Source organism: Chiloscyllium plagiosum, chromosome 6 (assembly GCF_004010195.1).
Source record: "Chiloscyllium plagiosum isolate BGI_BamShark_2017 chromosome 6, ASM401019v2, whole genome shotgun sequence".
NCBI classification, from domain to species: domain Eukaryota; kingdom Metazoa; phylum Chordata; class Chondrichthyes; order Orectolobiformes; family Hemiscylliidae; genus Chiloscyllium; species Chiloscyllium plagiosum.
The window spans coordinates 75471299-75491773 of NC_057715.1; the positions used below are offsets into that span (position 1 = coordinate 75471299).

Genomic DNA, 20475 nt, shown 5'->3' on the forward strand with positions numbered 1-20475 from the left:
TAACATCCAAAAATATGTCCATTCATGGGCTTAGTAAGAAAGACAATTAGCCAAGATCATGTCTTATTGGAGGGTTTTGGGATCATTCCAAAATGTCTTGACCAAGATGAGCTAAGTGACCTTCCTCATCAATTTATAATTGAAATCAGAATCATGTAATGCAACAAATTTGATCGATCCCTGCTTGAAATCATAAGTATGCACAGGAAGTGTTACAATATGCAATCTATAATGTTAAAAGGCATTAACAGGCATGGTAGTACTGTTCACATTTTAAGCTGCTCAGTGGGATCATAGTAGATTTATCCAACACAATAAATATTGAGAGGGTGCCAACAGGACCCAAACAAATTCATTTACTAGTTAATAAAATTCAGCTGATGAAATTGTACCTCAGGAGCTGTCAGAATAATTCTAAATGTAAGAATCAAAAACAGGTTCTCAAATTACACTTGTTTATTAGTCAATCATAACATAAAATTACACTTGCTTCACTTCTTCCTATTCTCCAGTAGGGGTCAGAATTGGTAAATCTAATGGAGTGGGCAGCTCAGCTGTTCCCAAGTCAAGGTAGCAAATCCAAACCAAATTCAGAATCTGCATACTTCAAAACATAATCTGAAGAACATCCTCACTAGCTTATCAAGTCTGTTTTGTAGGATTTCAGTTCCACTTCATTACAACTGTTCTCCCATCAGTAGTGAGGAAATGAATATGATTCTATGTTGTAAAGGCTCAAGCACAGAACATTTCCGGTGCAGAAGAAATGAGGCTACAATGCAGCAAGAAATTGTTTTGCTAGGAAGCGCAAGTATTTTACATAAACCTCAATGCAGGATCTACAATTTATCCCAGAATAGCTTAAATATGCATATTATTAAGCAAAGATATATTCCATTTAGCCTCCATGCACTCAAATAGAAATATTGAGCAAAGGTACATTCAGAGATGATTTCCTGTGAACAACCAGAATTTGCAAACAGATAGTAGCCAAAAGTTAATCCTGAGAACAGGTTGAATCATAGAGTGAAGATGTTAGCACATTTTCTGAATAAAAAAATTGTATTACTGCACTATATTTAGATAGAATCTGAACTTTCTCTAAAATTAAATGACACTTATTTCAGAATATTCCACAATACCCAAGTTCCCAGTAAACTACTGGAGCATTGCTTAATACCACAATAGATTACTAGCTTATAAATCACTTCTCACCACTTAATTAACCTTTGTTGAAAGAGAAAGCATAAATTTATTGAATAAGTGCGCACTAGAATCAATTTTACTTTTCTTTTTAATAGTGAACCAATTAATGTTGTTCAAAATAGTTATGCTGTTTGTATAACAGTACATGGTGCCAGGGAAAAGCATTTGTAAAGTTAATTTTGGAAGAGACAAACCAATGTATTTTAGATTAATAAATGTTGTATACTGCTAGTGATTGCATTAGTAGCCATATAGCTTAATAGTTGAACATTCCCATAATTAGCTCATATAGCCAATAAATGGTAGTGTTATCCAACAATGATACCAACACAGATGCATCAATGTCAGTGTACACATTTCAGGAAAAATATCCATTGGAAAGATAGTATTTCAACTTGCTATGGCAAAGTGCATGAACATGATAAAATACTGATGCTTATGCCTCAGTTAATGTTCTTGATGCGCCAAAACAGTGTACTCTTCCACTGCAAGTAGAAATACTTGACAAAGTTTGATGCATGTACACAACATTCACAACCAGTCTTCAAGAATTGCCAGTTGTCATTCAGCATACAATGAAAACAGAAATCTCACCTGCAATTACAAAAACTAGATGTTTATTCATGACATAAATCAAAACTTAACCTGCAATAAACAGCCACAAAAAGCGCAATAGAATTGCCCATTATCTTTAGCCTACTATGCATATTAAATGCTCAACTATAAATGGCAATTTCAATAAACCATCATTACAGATAACAAATGCTGATTTATGAGTGCATAATACCAATGGAAATTTAGCTGAACCAAGTACAGAGGAAGCAAGGGCACCAAATCTAAATTACAGTAAATCAATGACTATTGATCAAATGCTTACTTAGCACAAGGTGGCAAGTTTAACAGACAGCCAATTGTCAATATAACATGCAGTGTTCTTCCTACTGTAATTTGCCACTAAACACTTATTTAGTAATGCAAGTTAGCTTATTACCTTGAAGCATCATTCACCTGAAATGTGTGCACATTTACCTATTCTCCTGCAAACAGAGAGAAACGCCTACCACCTGGGTTCAGGCAACAGAAATATTAAAAGTAATACAAAAAACTTCTTGTGCCATCATTTTACATATACAACATTGAGTGATCTGATCAACACATACAAGTATTCCAACATTAATTCAGTTTTAGGGAAAGGTGGGTGACAAAGAAGCAAAGTGCAAGATTAAAAAACTACATGATATCTTGCAGAAAATTCAGACATTGAGGGGGTGTTTGACTGGCCATTCATCATGTGTATAATATTGAGGTAGTATACTGTCCCCTCCTTGGGACTGATGTTTTCATATGCTCCCCTGCCAGAAAGGCCCGGCATGAAAATTTGTTCACTAATAATGGTTGCATTTCAATTTGGTCTGTACAGACACAGGAGCCTTATGCCAATGCATTGCTTGCTGTGTCTTGAGCAAATAGCAGTCCAGTTAGAAACTAGGACCAGCTATCTGTTGAACAAGTCTTTGTGAACAGGTAGGCAAAGAAAACCATCTATGATGACAGGACATGAAACACCAACCTTCCGAAAGATGTTCAATCTAATACACAGTATTCAGTTACTGAAATTTAGATAAATTTTACAGCCCTCCCTCATTTTAAGGCAGTTTGCTCAAGCCCTCAAAAGTATCAACTGTTCTATATTAACTTTATACACCTCTAATGGCAAGCTACAGAGACCAAGCCACACTTCATACATGCACCTCACTGAAATTAAACATGCCTATTAATGGGGGAAAAAAAACACATCAGTTTATTTCCTGAATAGCTCCATCCAAGTTCCATTAATTGTTCTACTAAATGCTTAAAGGGCATTTACCAACTGCCTTAGAAATTTACATCCAACTCCGGTATAACTGATAGAATACTTTGGCAAGATGAAACACTACTCTTAGCAGTAGAGCGCTGCTTGTTCCTCTGCTGTTGGTTCAGCTGTTTTAAGAGAACATAATATAAAAAGTAACTGCACTTTCACATAGCTTCAAACTCATCAATTCGCTGTTTTGTGTTGCCTTGTCGTATCTGTCGTAGAGTCTTGTATTTGTCACGGCCCGCCTTAACATTTTCAGCATGGATGACGTCATTTACGGTTTTCTTTGTCTCATCACGGGCATGGGCCAATTCAGAACTTAATGCCTATTAAATAAACATGGATTAACCAGACTTTCAACATGAAATCTAAAATATTCCTAATTTAACATAAAACAGCAATCAAAAACAAAAGCTCTCGAAGCTTCAAGAATGTACAAAAATTAACCAAAGAACACTTCTATGGAGTATGCACCAAATTCAGCCACAATATCCACTGAATTTCAACAGCATTGCCTACCTCTGATCTTTAGATTTAAAATGCACATTTGTATTGGGACATTTCACAGGCCGTCTTGTTAGCCAACTTACACGTGTCTACAAATTATACAAATATTACACGAGACACAAAAAAACTAAAGGCCAGTTAAACATATCAGCATCTATAATAAAAGGATGTAACAGCATAGCATTAAAAATTACAATCTAAACAAGTAGAGTAGCATGGCTTCATGAAGAGGAAATCATGTATGACATTCATTAGAAATCTGATCAGGGAACCAGTAGATCAAATACACCTTTTGGAAATCCAAATGTTTAAGAAAAGGTACAGCACATAAGATTACACAAGAGCCAACACTATTGCATTAATACATCAGACGGACAAACAATTGGCTAACTCAAGACAGTTTGGGATAAGGGGGAGTTTTCAACCTGTAACTAGTAGATGGTATAATTAGTAAAATGGTGTCACTAGGATCAGTGCTGGGGTCAAAATTATTTACAAAATATATAGACTTGGATGAGGAAAATTCATGTACTATCACAATTTGCAGATGCCAAGATTAGGTGGTGAGGCAAGTATGAGAATGACAGTTTGCAGAGAGACAGGTTGAGTGGGCAAAAATGTGGCAGATGGAACACGTAGGCAAGTATGAGATTATGCACTTCTGCAGCAGGAGGCTCAAGTTCAAGTCCCACGTGCTCAAAAGGTGTTTCATGATACAATCCTGAACAGGTTGGATTAGGAAATATCTACAACTTCACTAGGTAAAAGGGAATGTGAATGGAATGTTGGCCTTCATTTCAAAAGGAATGGCGTATAAATATAGGGAGGTCTTGCTAAAACCAAAACAAGGCAGTCAGACCCCACCTGGAATACTGTGAACAGTTTCTGTTCCCCTTATTTAAGGGAAGGTATACTGGTATTAAAAAAAAGTCCAATGAAGGTTCAATAGGTTGATCTCAGGCATGGAGGGGCTGTCTTACAATTAAATTCAGCCTGTACTTCATTTTAGAATAATGAGTGGTGACCTTACTGAAGCATACACAACTCGTAGTGGGCTTGACAGAGAAGAGGCCGAGAGGATGATTTCCCTCATGGGAGAGTCTGGGACAAAAAGGGCATTGTCTCAGAATAAATAAAAACAGGAAAACTGTAGTGTGGAGTTAGATTATCCAAATCATTCACGATTGCATTGATTAACGAAACTGACTCAGTAGGTCATAGAGCCTAGTTTTGCTCCTATATCCTACAGTCATATGGACAATGCATAGTAGCCAAATAAAAATTCCTCAAGTCATTAGACTTACCATCTTGCGGGTTTTAAATTTGCTACTTACAGAATGGGATAATATTCAAATGGAAAATAGCTGTAGGATTAGGGTTGGGGGTGGGGGAAGAGAGACTAAGTGGGTAGCTCAAAAGAAATAGCACAAGTATGTGGGTTCAATGGTTTCCTTTTATATGATTCTATGTATTCACAGAGCAGGAAATATCAGAATCAATTATTGTAAGAGTTCCATTTTTCAAACTTATTAAAACTGAAAATATAATTCATGCAGAAAGAAAATCTAAGATGCAGCTTTGTATTTTAGAATACCTCAATAAGTTTTACAAATAAAAGGTTACATTTCATTTTAAACACTTAAAGACCAGTCTATGAAGTAGAAACCAGTGCTGAATATCAAAAAATAAAAAAAACCTGTTCAGCACTTAAACCTGCAATAAAGGCTGACCAAAGCAACATAGAGATATTAAGGGAGGTGTCCAAAAAAAGTGAATTTTAAGATGCCTTGAGATAGAATGTCATGAGGGGAGAAGAGAGCTCGAGAGCAGGTCAAATATTCATTAATCCCAGAGCAAAAAAAAGGTACTGAGTATTAAATGCATATGACTTTCAGGTGGTAGGGAGGAACAAGAGACTGGTCAAAACTGTAGGTGGAAAATTGATGTACAGAGACAGGAAGAGAGCCAGTGGCACCAAGTATAGATGGACATGATTGATACATTAGAGATTTCTGGAGGTAGAACAATGGCTGCATCTGTTCCACAAATGAGATTTTGTAGGGGGTGGAGTTCAGGTGGTTGAGATGGACACTGTAGAAATAAAGTCTAGAAGTAAAAAAAAACTGTCAATTTCAGCACCAGATTTTAAAAGAATACATTTTGTAAGACATGGTATGGGGCATTTAATAAAACCTCACAAAAAGGAGCTCTAAAAGTAGTACACAATTTCCAGCTGAGAATTTACAAACAGAATGAAAGCAATACAATCCGAAAGTTAGGTGGCCTAACTCTCACCCATATAAAAGTAGCACAAAGACTTTTCATAATACATTCAAATGGCAGTCTTGTCACAGGCATTGACTTTTTTTGGTTGATTTAGTCTTTGTCTTATGTGGTGATCACATACAAAATGTTCAAAAAGAGAGTCTTAAATATTGGCTTTGAGTGCTGTAAACTTTGCTCCTGAAAGAAAGTTGTGTAATGAAACTGACCAATTTAGAAACCAGCTTTTCATTAATACTTTAAAGAGCTCCATTGTTTCAACCACACCACCAAAAAGGGTTTCCTTTTAAAAATATAGATGGAATTGTTTCACCAGGAAGGCTAATATTAGACTTCAACCAAAACAGACATGCAGAATTCCACAGGGCAGAACCTCTAGAGATCAACCAATGTTCTCCCTTCGAAAAGATAAACAAAAACACTGGAATTCTTTCCATCTGCAAATTAGGCCACCATAGTAGTAAGCCTCAGAATGGATTACCCTTCCAATAGGATAACCACTGGCCAGATTTCACCTCTTTCTCATAGGAGTCTTAAGAGTACAATAATGTCCAGTGTATTAAACGAAGGCTCACTTCATCTCTCTCAAGTTACCTAGTGGAAATCTGCCCATTATTCCACAGAAAGGACATTTTTAAAAGACATGCTAATATAACCTTGGATAAACTAAATAGGAGGAACGAACACTAGACTGGAAACTAAATAAATACAAAATATTGCAAACAAATATTAGGTGGTCAGGCAACATCTGTAGGTAAAGAAACAGAATTAATATTTCAGATAAATGACCTTTCAGCAGAACTGGATAAAGATTAGAATTGTAATGGATTAAAGTGCAGAGGTTAAAAAAGTGGAAGGTTTAAAAAACCAACCATGGGATAGTGGTATGAGGTAACATTAAGTTCCTTTCTTTGCTTTCACTCAATCTAAAGAAGAATGTTTAAAGTTCCAGTACGCACAGGGTTTGTTGTTAGTTTAGCCCTGTTACATGCCAGTGAAGACAGCTTTTTAAAAGCAGGACTGAGTTGAAGTGCTGCAATGAAAGTGTAAACATTGCAGCATACAAACATCAAGAAAAAAAAAAATCTGCAAAAGCCACCAGTAAGAAAATCCTCTGCATGAAAATGCAAGGAGTCACATACTTGTCCTGTACAGCTGGTTTCAGATAAACACTATAACACATAGGAATGGATGTAGGCCAGTATGTGCCACTGGGATCATACTGATCTGACAATCCTCACCTTCCACTTCTTGCCTCCCACATCCTCTTTCCCCACCCACCACCACATGATCCTCAATTCCCTTAGATTAAAAATCTATCACCACCTGGAATATCCTTAATGACTCAACTTCAACAACTCAGAAGTAAAGAAACCACAAATTTGCTACCCTCAAGAAATACTTCATCTGGTCTTAAGTGTGCAACACCTTATTCTGGTCCCAGACTCTCCCACAAAGGAGAAATAACCTTTCTACATCCATCTTGTCAAAGTCGTCCAAGAATTCTGCATGTTTATTAAAGATCCCCTCTCATTCTTCTATGTTCCAATTAACACCAGCATATTCTACTCGACTTCTCCTCCTTCCATACCTGGAATCAGCTTTATGTAACTTTCCTTAAATAAATATGACCCAAATCTGTTCACCATATTCTAGCCAGTATAGTTTTAGCAAAACCTCCTTATTTCAAATGGAATGAAGTATTAAAAAAAAGCAAACATTCAGTTTGCTTTCCCTGTTATCCATTGAACTTGGGTGGCTTTTTTTTTTTGAGATTCATGGATAAGGACTCAAATCCTGGTGCTGTAGCTTTCTACAGACTCTCTATTAAATATGTAGTTGCTCTACTCCTTCTGTTAAATTGCATAACCAAACATTGCCCATATTATAATTCCATCTGGAAAGTTTTGCCCATTCAGTTAATCTGCCAATATCTCTCTGCGGACTGAGTCATTTTCACCATTTGCCTTCCCACTTATGTGCTATCTGCAAACTCTGCTATTGTACATATATTTTTAGATTAGATTAGATTCCCTTTGGCCCAAGTCCACACCGACCCTCCGAAGAGTAACCCACCCAGATCCAGTCCCCTACATTTATCCCTGACTAATGCGCTTAACACTATGGGCAATTTAGCATGGCCTGCCATGCACATCTTTGGATTGAGGGGGGAAACCGGAACACCCAGAGGAAGCCCACACAGACATGGGGAGAACGTGCAAACTCCACACAGACAAAATCGCCCAAGGCTAGAATCGAACTCTGGTCCCTAGCGCTGTGAGGCAGCTGTACTAACCATTGTGCCGCCCTATCCATGTCACTAATAAATATCCCAAGTAATTGTGGTGCCAGCATTAGTCTCTGTATAACTTCCCATAATGGTCAAAGCTCAGGAAAACTGCAGTTGCTGTTTTCTCTGGATGATATGGCACCACTTTAAGGCTATGTTTAAAAAAAATTCTAGTAGATTTAAAACAGCTCAACTGGGATTGAGAGGCATATATAGCAAAAGTACTTTTTTGAAGAGCTTTCTTAAAAACCAAAATCTGATTCATCTTTTATTTCTGTTAACATTGTAAGTACAGTTTTAAAAATAAACTGTATACTTTAAAAATAATTCCATTAGAGTTCAGCACAATACAGTCTTGATTTGATGCTTAAATCTCATGCCAGTAACAAGATTTCTTAAGGCTTGTGTTTTCCATTCAGGAGGATTGTAAGTTTGTAATATATATTCCATGCATAAAATACAGAAGCTTGAACATGCAACAGGTTCAACAGCAGCTTCTTCCCTGCTATTAGACTGCTGAACGGACCTCTATTTCAAATAACGTTGGTCTTGCTTTGTGCACCTCCTGTACAGCCATGAACTTGCATATCTCACTCTAAACACTATGATCTGCCTGTACTGCTCACAACAAAGCTTTTCTTCAGTACAAGTGACTACAATAAAATAAGGTTTACCAGCAAATCAGCTCACCTGCAGTTGTTTCTTTACACGCTCATTCTTCTGTGTTTCAGTAATGCGTTCCTCCTCACTGCGATGGTTTGCTATTCCTTCTGATAACAGTTCAGCACTGGCTTCAGCATTGTTCTCATCTTGCTCATCATCATGCTCATTCTCAGCTTGTGGAATAACTGGTGGTGGTGGTGGAGGAGCGGTCATCACAATCTTCAATTCCTCCTTGGTTTTTTCCAAGTCCTCCTGAGCTGTTACAGCCTAGTTAGCAGGGAGAGCGAAAAAAAACATTTTCACCATTTGTATCAGTCGTACTCAGTCAATTCCTACCTGAATTAGCAATAATGATTAAAGACCCTTTTGAGAAAATTTCCTTTGGTCATTTCAGATGCAGCGTTACTTCAGTTCAATAGTCCATACTCTAAGCTGCTTTTGTTAATTCATGCGTTTCAAACATAGTAATAAGCTGAATTACTTACTTTCTGCTGCCATTCAGTAGCCTCTGCTTCCTTCTTCCTCTTGGCATCCTCCAAAAGTGCAATTTTGGCTGTAAATTCAGCAAGTTCAGCAGCCTAAAAAAGGAACACCAACAAATTAAATGAACATTGCACAATTTCACAACTATACATTTGCTCAAAGTTAACATCCAAGCATATTTTGTAGAGGCATGAATGGCAAGCAACCCTTATCTTGAGCATTTAGAAAGGAATGAATTAAGGAGTGGTCAGCATCACCTTGAAAAAGCAGTCATGTTTGACAAATTAACAAAGGTTTTGTTTTGAAGAATGACCAACTGAATGAAGGAAAATGGAGATAGGAAACCGGAGACAAGAAAAGCAATGCAAAAGGATATACAGAGGAGCCTTGATTGTCCAAAAGGACACAGGCCGGGAGTATTTCATTCAGTTAATCGAATTCCGGATAATCAAATGCTGGATAACGTTTTAGCCAAGTATCGGGACCTTGCAATCATGCCGGATAATCTGATATTCGGATAATTGAATGCCAGATTTTAGAGGTTCCTCTGTAGTACATAAAAGGAAACAACATTATGAATTTTTAGAAGTTGTTTATCTGATACAGACCCTCATTCTAAAGTCGATTTGGGTTTGTATGCTTTAACATGCAACTGGGTAAACAGAAAAAGCTTTAAACATTTCAAAGCATAGATAGCAGATTCAAGTTTTATTCAATGGAACATGAAATCTATAGGTTGGACCAGCATTTATTGCCCACTGTCAAGCTGGTGGTAGAGGAGTGCCTTTGTGACCTGTAACCACCTGTAGTTTAGGGACACAATGCTATTAGAAAGAGACTCGAGGATTTTGACCCAGCAACACTGAAGGAACAGTGATATAAATTTCCAAGTCAGGATATTTTGAATAGTTTGGAGGGGAACTTGCAGTTGGTGGTACTTCCATGTTTCTGCTGCCTTTGTCCTTCAAGAAAGTAGCGGTTATAAGTTTGGAACATGCTGTCTCAGTCTTGGTGAATTTCAGCAGTATATTCTGTACATTTCCAATTAGTATTTATACTGCATTCATGCAGGCACGTGAGGATTTTCCAATCACACTCCAGAGATATTAGTATGACTAGTTGAGTGCATGAGCATGATTCAGCAATGGCGTGGCCATTGAATGTCAAGGACCAAATAGTTAGACTCATTTGCTTGGAATGGCCATTACTTGCCACTTCTGTCATGTGAATGATATTCAATTGTCTACCCAAATTTGGATATCATCCAGGTCTTACTGCATTTGTGACTCGTCAAGCAGTCACTATGCAAATGGCATCAGTGAGCATTCCCATCAAGGTCACTTATGAAACACTTGCAGGCAGTACTGCCTAGGACACGACCGAGTATCTCCTGCAGTGATATTCTGGATCTGAAACTATTGGCCTCCAGCAACTACAATCATCTTCCTTTGTGCTTGGTATGACTCCAAATGAGAGACAGCTTCCTCAAAAGATTCCAGACTGATTTTAACTTGGGCCCTTGATGTCACACTAAATCAACTACAGTGTTGAGGTCATTAGTGGCCATGCCCACCTCATGGCTAGAATTCAACTCTTGTCCATGTTTGAGCCAAGCATGTAACAAGTTCAGAAGCCGAGTGGCCCTGGTAGAATACAAACTGGGCATCACTGAGCAGGTTATTGCTGAGCAAGTGCTGCCTAACAGCACTCTTCATGTTATATCACTTTATTGAAACAGAGTAGACAGATGGGGCCATAGAAGGATAGGTTGTATTCAGCTTGCTGTGTTTAAACAGGACATACCTGGGAAGATGCCAGTGTTGTAGCTGTAATAGAATAGCTTAGCTAAGTGAGCAGAACATCAGAGGCACATCTTTAGTACAACTTCTGGAATGTGGTCTAGATCTATAGCCTTTGCAGTATCCAGTGCCTCACACAATGAGATCATGTCATCATGAGTGAAAAGAATTGGCTGAAGACTGGCAACTGTGATATTGGAATCATTGGGGAAGGTGGAGATGGATCATCTACATAGCACTTGTGGCTTAAGATTGCTACAAAATGCTTCAGCATTCTCTTTGCATTATGTCCTGGGTTCCCCCATTTTTCAGGATGGAGATTTGTGGAGCCTCCAGGTCCAGTGAGTTGTTTTAGTTGTACACCATCATTCACAACGATGTAGCAGGACCAGAGCTTAAATCCAATCTGTAGGATGTGGTATCGTTTATCTCTGCCCATCACTTGCTACTAACGTTGTTTGATATCTCCTACTTTTGGTATGCCTGGTACTGTCCTTCAATGAACTAGGACTGATCCTTGGCTTTATCGCAAGTGAAGACTAGAGGATATGCTTGGCCATGAGATTATAAAATTGCATTGGAGGAGTAAGTCTTTTGCTACTGATGGCCCACAGCACTTCATGTATGCCCATTGTGGAGTGGTTAGATCTGATCAGAAAAGTCCATCTCATATAGCATTGAGGTAGTGCCACACAACAACGTACAGCACCCTCAAAATGTTATCGCCAAAGACTGCACAGCATTCACTCCTACCAACGTCAGGGACAAATGCATAAGAGTAGGTAGATTAATGAGGATGAGATTGTGTTTCTTTTTAAACCCTCTGATTGGTTCCCTGCTGCAAACTCAGTCTGTGTTTTAAGATTGCATCAGCTATCAAAAGTTACTGCAAATTTACTCTTAGCAATGAATAGTAAAGTCGCCACCCAGTACATTCTGCATGCTTGCCATTCAGTCTTGCCTCCAAGTGCTGTGCAAAACAGAGGAGTAATGACTGATCAGTCAAGGAGGTGCTAATCTGCAAGATATTTCCTCACCCATGACTGATCTGATGCCACAGACTTCATGGATCTGGAGTCAATGGGGAGAACTTCTACAGCAACATCCTTCCAAATGTTTACCATTGTTTCATCACCTCTGTTGAACTGTGCCCTGCCAATATCTGGGACATTGTCAGGTCATCACTTAACTAGTCTGCAGACAACTCTTAAGTTTAGCACTAGCCCTCAGTTAGGAAGGAGGATATTGTAGTATGAACAGAGCTATGTTTATCATTCCTTTACAATGCCTTAGTAGATACCAGGTGGTGTCTGGTTTCCTTCTTCCTTTTGAGATTTTCTAGCAACTAATACAACTGGATGACTTGCTACACTGTTGTCTACACAAAAAGGCTGATCAGGTGAGAGGAGTATTCCTTCCCTTAGGAAATTAACAAACCAGATAGACTTTTTGTCAACTGTCAATTTAAAATGATTTCACGGTCATTAGACTTGTAAATCCAGGGTTTACTAAATTCAAATTCCAACATCTGCCATAGGATTCAAACCCAGGACTCCAGAACAATCCCTAGGTGTCTGGATTATTGGTTCAGTGACAAGATATATGGCCATTGCCTCCCCTTCTTTGCATTTAATGCAAATAAAATATTTTTGTTCTTTGTTTTCTTCACTTAAAAATTGACAAGTCTAGTATAAAAGGTGTGAATGAGCAGCTATGCAGAGATATAGTTGAGGATTAATGAACTACTTATTAAAGAACCTGTCAGACCTTTGCATCATTAAAAGGAAAACTACAAATCAAACTCTTGTAACTTCAAGGACATGGCAGAGCTTCAAATTCTGAGTATCAGTTTCTATTCGAGCAGCAAATGTTCAGTTTCCATTAACTTAACTGTACATTGTACCAAAATGCAGACTATCAAAGCGGAAGTCAATACAGAAAAGAAAAATTGGGGTGATGGACCAAACCATATACATTAAATATTTATGAGCTTTTGGCATGAACTCCCAAACAGAGGCTGATGTAGGAACAGGAGGCAATCCCTTCTGATCATGGTTGATCAAGGACTTCAATGCCTTTTACCCAGCCATCCCATAACCCTGATAATGATAATTGGTATCTAGAGATCTATCAATCTCTACCATAAACATACCCAAAGACAAAGCTTCTGTGGCCCTCTGTGGTAGACAGCTGCAAAGGTTCATTACCCTCTGAATAAAGAGAGACCCTCATCTTGGAAGCATCCCTCCCAGTATTTTTAAAATCATGCTCAGATTCTGGATTCCATAACTAGGTTAAGTTGCTCACCTGCATCGACCCAATCTGAAGTGTACAAAAAGGGACCACCATATCACCACTCATTCCAAAACTCTAGAGAATACAAACCCAGTTTATCCAAACACCCTTCATAGGACAGTCCTACCATTCTGGAAACAAGTCTAACAATTCTTTGTTGCACTCCTGAAATGGCAATATCATTGTGCAGTTTTGGTTTCCTTATCACAGAGTTATCCAGATGCAGTCTATCAAAGCTTCTGTACAATTCAAGCAAGACGTTACTACTCCTGTGCTCAAATGTTCTTGCAATAAAGGCAAACATTCCATAAGCCTTCCTAATAGATCTGCTGCACCTGTGTATTAGCTTTCAGATCCCTTTGTACATTTAAACTTTTTAACCTCTTAGGAGGCAAGAACTGCACTTCACCTCATTTCCTCCTGCCAAAGTGAATAACCACAGTTTTTCACATAATATTCAATCATGTCATGTTCTTTACTTTTCACTATACTTATTGAAATTCTCCTGAAGCCTCTTTGGGTGTCCCAAAGTCTTCCATAGAAATAGTAAGAAAGTTGATAAAAGAGAAGTATGGCTGATAAGGGACCAAAACAAAAAAAAGGGGGATTTACACCTAGGTGGCAGCGATATGGCTGAAGTATTAAATGAATACTTTGCATCTGTCCTTGATAAAGATAGAGATGCTACCCACGCCATAGTGACAGAGGAGAGAACTGTATCACTAGAAGAGTTCAAAATTCATAGACAAAAAAAAAATGTTGGGACAGACCATTGGTAGTTAACCTTGACAAGACACCAGGACCACAAGAAATACGTTCAAAGAATTCTGAAGTCAGTCAAATGGAAAAATTGTAAAACCATCAGATGCTAGTGCCAGAAAAATGATGAATTGAACACATTACAACCCTGTTCAAGAAACTTTGAAGGGTAATTTCAGCAATTAAAGACCACCACAAGTTAAACTAAGACAATTACTCGTGATAACATTAGTAGTTACTTAGAAAAAAGGTGGGTTGATTTGGGTTAAATGGATTAATGTTTGCAGTGGAGTTCACCAGGACTCTGTACTGGGACCCTTGTTTTTCACTGATACATTAATGATCTAGATCTTGGTGGAGAAGGGACAATTTCAAAGCTTGATGACAAAACTTGGAAGAACTGTATACTGCGAGAAGGACAGTGTAGAAGTCCAGAAAAGTGAGGGGTGATACATATTTGTAGGAAGAACATTGAAAGAAAATAAATAGGGGATTGAATTCAAAGGGCTTACAGAAGCAGAGAGAGATCTAGCTGCATCTGTGCATAGATCATTGTTAGTGGCAGGACAAAGAAGTAAATCATACAGCATCCTCAGCTTTATAATAGAGCTGAGTACAAGAGAAAGGTAGTGACGGTGAACTTGTACAGGACACTTACTAGACCTCAGCTAGTGTCTTGTGTACAGTCTAGGCACCACATAGGAAGGACGTGAACAAATTGGAGACTGCAGAAATCATTTACAAAAATGGTTCCAGGAAAAAGAACTTCAGTTGAGGATAATGGAAGAGGATGGTGCTTTTCTCCTTGGAAAAAAGGATAAAAAAGGAGATCTGTAAAAGGTTCACGGTCATAGGCAGGCTAAATGGAGTAGATAGGGAGAGACTTCATCCACTTGCATAAGGGTTTTAAAAAAAAAAGATTTAAAGGCGATTTGCAAAAGAGACTGGTGAAGCAAGGACATTTTCCAATGAGTTGTTAGGGTATGGTATGCACTTGCCTAGAAGTGTGGTGGAGGTAGATTCAATTTAACTATGCAAAAGTATGCTGAAAAAGGAGATTGCCTAGTGCCAATGATTCCTAATTAGCAAGTCAATGCAGGCATGATGTACCAAATGGGCTTCTGTGCCATGACAATGATTCTGTATCATCCACATATTACATATGGTCCCCACCTCCAAGTCATTGATTACATAGTGACTAGTTGGTGCCTCAATTACTTTCAGCTTTCTCAATAATCACAGCTCGCCAACCACAAGAATGACCCTTTTTTTAAAAAAAATTGTTTGCCAATTAATCCATGCTGGCACATTACCTTCTATCCCATGTGCTTTAATTTTTTCTAACCAGCCTCTTGTGTGGGACTTCAAAAGCCATATCTCAGGCAGGATGTACTGGCCCTGAAGCATGTTCAGAGGAGGTTCATGAGAATGGTCCCAGGAAAGAAGAGCTTAACATGTGAGGGACACTGGAGGATGTTGTTTATACTCAATAGAGAGTTTAGAAGGTTGGGGGGAGGGAGGAGGGAGGAGGAATCTGACAAACATACAGAATGCTGAATGGCTTGAACAGTGTAGATTTTATAAAGATGTTTCCATTCATAGGAGATTAGGACCCAGAGGGCATAGCCTTAGAGTAGAGTAAAAGGGAAGATCTTTTAGAATGGAGATAGGAGAAACTTCAACTAGACAGTGGTGAATCTATGGAATTCATTGCCACAGAAGGCTGTGGAGGCCAGGTCATTGAGTATATTTAAGACGGAGATAGATTGATTCCAGAGTATGAAGGAGATCAAAGATCACAGGGAAAAAGCAAGAGAATGGGGTTGAGAAATTGATGATTGAATGGCAGAGCAGACTCGATGGGCTGCATAGTCTAATTTCTGCTCCTATATCTTATGGTCTAACAGTCTTCTGAAAATTTAAGTATACTGTATAGACTTATCTATCCCTTCTACCTTAAACTCCAACAAGCTTCTCTAAAACAATTACCCATATGCAGATTAGGGTACAGGGTACAATAGCGAGGACATGAAGTGTCTTTAACAAATTCAGTGTTGCTAGAGTATTGTGTACAGCTCGAGGTTCCACATAGGAAAGATGTGAATGCACAGAAATGGTTTACAAGAATGGTTCCCAGGGATGCATCCATCCTTTTTAGTAGATTTTAGCCTTATCAGCTGTAAGGAAAAAGTTAACAGGCCTGAAGTAGCCAGTTTCGCCCCCTCGGATTTCTTAAAAAGGCGTGGATAACATTTGCTACCTTCCAATTCATAAACATCATTCTAAAATCTGTAAAAGTTTGGAAGATAATGACTACTGCATTAACGATCTCTTTAGCTTCCACCTTCAATACTCTGGGATGTAGTACCAATATTTAAAAATTGAATAAGGAAATATTTAAAAATCAAAGTAAATTATATACCAGTTAGCTCAACACTCATTCTTGAGAAGGAGTGAGTTATTCGATACTTAAGAAAATTGCATCACACCAACCTGTTGAAAACTGAACAATTATTCAGCCCTTCAAGCCTGCTGTACCATTTAATATGCTGTAGTGGATATAACTGCGGTCACAACTCCACTTTCCTGTCTCCACCCCCCTCTCTGAAGCCAATACTCCCTTGTCAAACATCAACTCAGTCTTGGAAAAAGAATTTCAATGACCCAGTCTCCACTATTTCTTGGGAAAGAATTCAGTGGTTTAACCACTCTCCCCATTCAGCCTTAAAAGACAAAAGCTTCAGGTTCTTAAATACCATCCCCTAGTCACTCTTACAAAGGGAAGACAGACTTGATGGTGGAAATCAGAGACTATAGAATCTTGCGAAATAGCAATAATCACATTCTAAACTTCCAATAGATAAAAGCATACAATCTGTTCAAGCTTTCTTCATAAAATATGCCCTTCATCTCAGGAACAAATTGTTCAGTTAATATATGAAGGCTATCCTGTTGACTTAAGATTTTCAGAGGACTTGTAATGATGTATAGCACAATAGATTCCTTTAAAGATTGCTACATCATTACACAAGTACAACTGCTACAAAATAGAGGCAACACAATCTTCTTCCACCACCTATGTACAAAAGATAGATCTGTACTGGACATGCATCTCAGCCACAGTGACCACCTGGAATTTATCTTTTGAAGTTATCCTATCCAATTTGCCAATTTTTCTCCAATTGAGTTTCTGTGAAACATCTTTTGACATCTTGGTTCTGAAGACTAAACAAAATTTGGGGCAAATTTTGTACATTTTCCCCCTTGTATTGACCAAAGAATTACTAAAAATTAACAGCTAGTCTTTCCATTCTATTATAAAGTGTAAATTCATTAGCTACAGTATCTTGCAGCCAATTAAGCATAAAAGCAAAACGAGGCTGATGTGTTTTACGAACCAAGATGGTGTGGTAAAGTAATTTTTTTTTAATAAAACAATGTAATTATGCCATACTGAAGTCAGTTTTCAGCACCATTATAGAAAAGCAAAGGAAGATGTGAAGCTGGGAGAATGGGAATAGTTCAGCATTTCTGAAACTGGCCTAGACAAGATGAATTGTTCCCTATGCTGACGAACATCTAAAAATTGTCTTTAACACAGGTACAGCTCAACAAGCAGATAAAGCAGCAAAAGATAAATGGCATCAGAAGGAATCACTAAAAAGGGGGAAAAAAAAAAATGTAGTATGCAGAAATTGTAAATCAAAAGCCAAATAAAAATCTGGAACCACTGAAGAAACAGATGCTGATACAGAGGTTCAGTAACTTTTGGCCCATTTCAGAAAGTGGGCAATATGCTTAAAACAATTACCTCAAAATTTCTTTTTGCACATAACTCGCTTTCCTCTGGAGCCCAATTCAGAGCCCCACAGCTTCAGAGAAATAACAGCAAAATTATGAATTTTCTTTTTACAAAAACATGACTTTACAGTGAACAGAATTATAAATAGGAACAGGAATAGGCTATTCAGCCCATAAGCCTGTTTGACCATTCAATAGGATCATAGCTGATCCAACACATGCCCATTTTCCTACCCTTTCCCCAAAACCCTTGATTTCCCTAATCAAGAATCTCTCCCAGCTTTAAATATACACAAGTCTTGTAGATTTTTTTTTTAGAAAAAACTCAAATAAGCCGAATTGCTGATTTTAAAATTTGCATCTCCTCAATCTTCCCATTTCCTTCTATCCTGACTTCAAGACAAAATTTGAATTTTCCATGCTGTTCACAAATCTGCCATTTTGCAGAGGTTCTCCCATGCGTAAATTTTCATAGTATTTTAAGCAGAGGCTGCAAAAAAAAAAAAAAAAATCCTAAAACTTGTTCAGCATTTCCTGGACTTTATATTACCAGAGCCTGACATGCGAATACCACTTCTGGAAAATTCTGAAAATGGATGCAGTGAAGTTGGAGGAAGGTTCATTTTAAAATTTCTGGAGGGTGGCGATGTGGAAGGCATGAGGAAAGCATGAAAGGGGCTATGCCATGTCTACATCCTCTCTCAGTATTTGGGTTTTGAACATTTCACTTTAAAGTGCGAAAAAGATATGAGTGTTTTATGGCTCTTGTTCTATCCTCCTGCCACTTCTTATTCCTCTCCCACACGTCTTGCATAGAATCATAGTACAGCATAGGCCCATCGGTCAATTGAGTTTCACCAACAAAAACTAATCAGAATCTACTACATCCCATTTTCCAATGATTCCCTTTCCCAAATATGAAATCTAACCACTGCCACACAATTTTAAGTGAAAAATTTCACAATTAAAGTCTTGTAGTTCCTGCACTTAGCAAAATTACTTGGTGCACTAAGGGCTCACATGACTTTAATGGGTAGGTGGGTGACAGACATGTGAATTGGGGGAGTGGGGGAAAAGAAAGAAAAGGTGCTCTTTTGCCCCTTGAACCTGCTTTACCATTCCATGAAAATCATGGCTGAACAATTTATTGCAAGTTTCATTTTAGCATCTATTCCCAATAATTTGGGATTTTGTTAGGAGAGAGAACCAATTTATCTTTTCCTAAAAAGATTCAGTGACCCTGTTTCACCATCATCTGAAGCAAATCACATAACGCTCAAAGATTTAGCTTAGTTATACAGTCAGATGTACAGCATGGAAACAGACCCTTCGGTCCAACCCGTCCATGCCGACCAGATATTCCAACCCAATCTAGTCCCACATGCCAGCGCCCAGCCCATATCCCTCCAAACCCTTCCTATTAATATACTTATCCAAATGCCTCTGAAATGCTGCAATTGTACCAGCCTTCACCACATCCTCTGGCAGTTCATTCCATAGACGTACCACCCTCTGCGTGAAAAAGTTGCCCCGAGGTCTCTTTTATATCTTTCCCCCCCTCAATCTATGCCCTCTAGTTCTGGACTCCCCAATCCCAGGGAAGAGACTGTCTATTTATCCTATCCACGCGCCTCAATTTTGTAAACCTCTAAGGTCACCCCTCAGATTCCGACGCTCCAGGGAAAACAGCCCCAGCCTATTCAACCTCTTCCTGTAGCTCAGAACCTCCAACCCTGGCAACATCCTTGTAAATCTTTTCTGAACCCTTTCAAGTATCACAACATCCTTCCAATAGGAAGGAGACCAGAATTGCATGCAATATTCCAACAGTGGCCTAACCAATGTCCTGTAAAGCCGCAACATGACCTTCCAACTCCTGTACTCAATACTCTGACCAATAAAGGAAAGCATACCAAACGCCTTCTTCACTATCCTATCCACCTACAACTCCACTTTCAAGGAGCTATGAACCTGCACTCCAAGGTCCTTGTTCAGCAACACTACCTAGGACCTTACCATTAAGCGTAAAAGTCCTGCTAAGATTTGCTTTCCCCAAAATGCAGCACCTCACATTTATCCGAATTAAACTCCATCTGCCACTTCTCAGCCCAATGGCCCAGATCCTGTTGTAGTTTGAGGTAACCAGCTTTGCTGTCCACTACACCTCCAATTTTGGTGTCATCTGCCAACTTACTAACCGTACCTCTTATACCCATATCCAAACCATTTATGTGTATACTTTATATTATATACTTTAACACAAGGAGTATCAGAAATAAGGTGGGTGAACTTAAAGCGTGGATCGGTACCTGGGACTATGATGTTGTGGCCATCACGGAAACGTGGATAGAAGAGGGACAGGAATGGTTGTTGGAGGTTCCTGGTTACAGATGTTTCAGTAAGATTAGGGAGGGTGGTAAAAAAGGAGGGGGGGTGGCATTGCTAATTAGAAATGGTATAACGGCTGCAGAAAGGAAGTTTGAGGGGGATCTGCCTCTGGAGGTAGTATGGGCTGAAGCCAGAAATAGGAA

General features: G+C 38.6%; 1 protein-coding gene across 4 annotated transcripts in view; it reads right to left on the reverse strand.

Annotated features, from left to right (window-relative positions):
* Nucleotides 1–438: 438 nt before the first annotated feature.
* Nucleotides 439–20475, reverse strand: part of LOC122550719 (radixin) — an 82006-nt gene continuing 61969 nt past the window's right edge. For 3 of the 4 annotated variants that reach the window (XM_043691865.1, XM_043691866.1, XM_043691867.1), the window contains exons 12-14: nucleotides 9293–9385; nucleotides 8835–9074; nucleotides 439–3390 (exon numbers count right to left, since the gene is read on the reverse strand). In XM_043691865.1, the coding sequence (XP_043547800.1) occupies nucleotides 3226–3390; nucleotides 8835–9074; nucleotides 9293–9385 (498 nt within the window). In that variant the 3' untranslated portion in view covers nucleotides 439–3225. The remainder of the gene's footprint in view (nucleotides 3391–8834; nucleotides 9075–9292; nucleotides 9386–20475) is intronic. The other variant, XM_043691868.1, reaches the window with a different exon arrangement.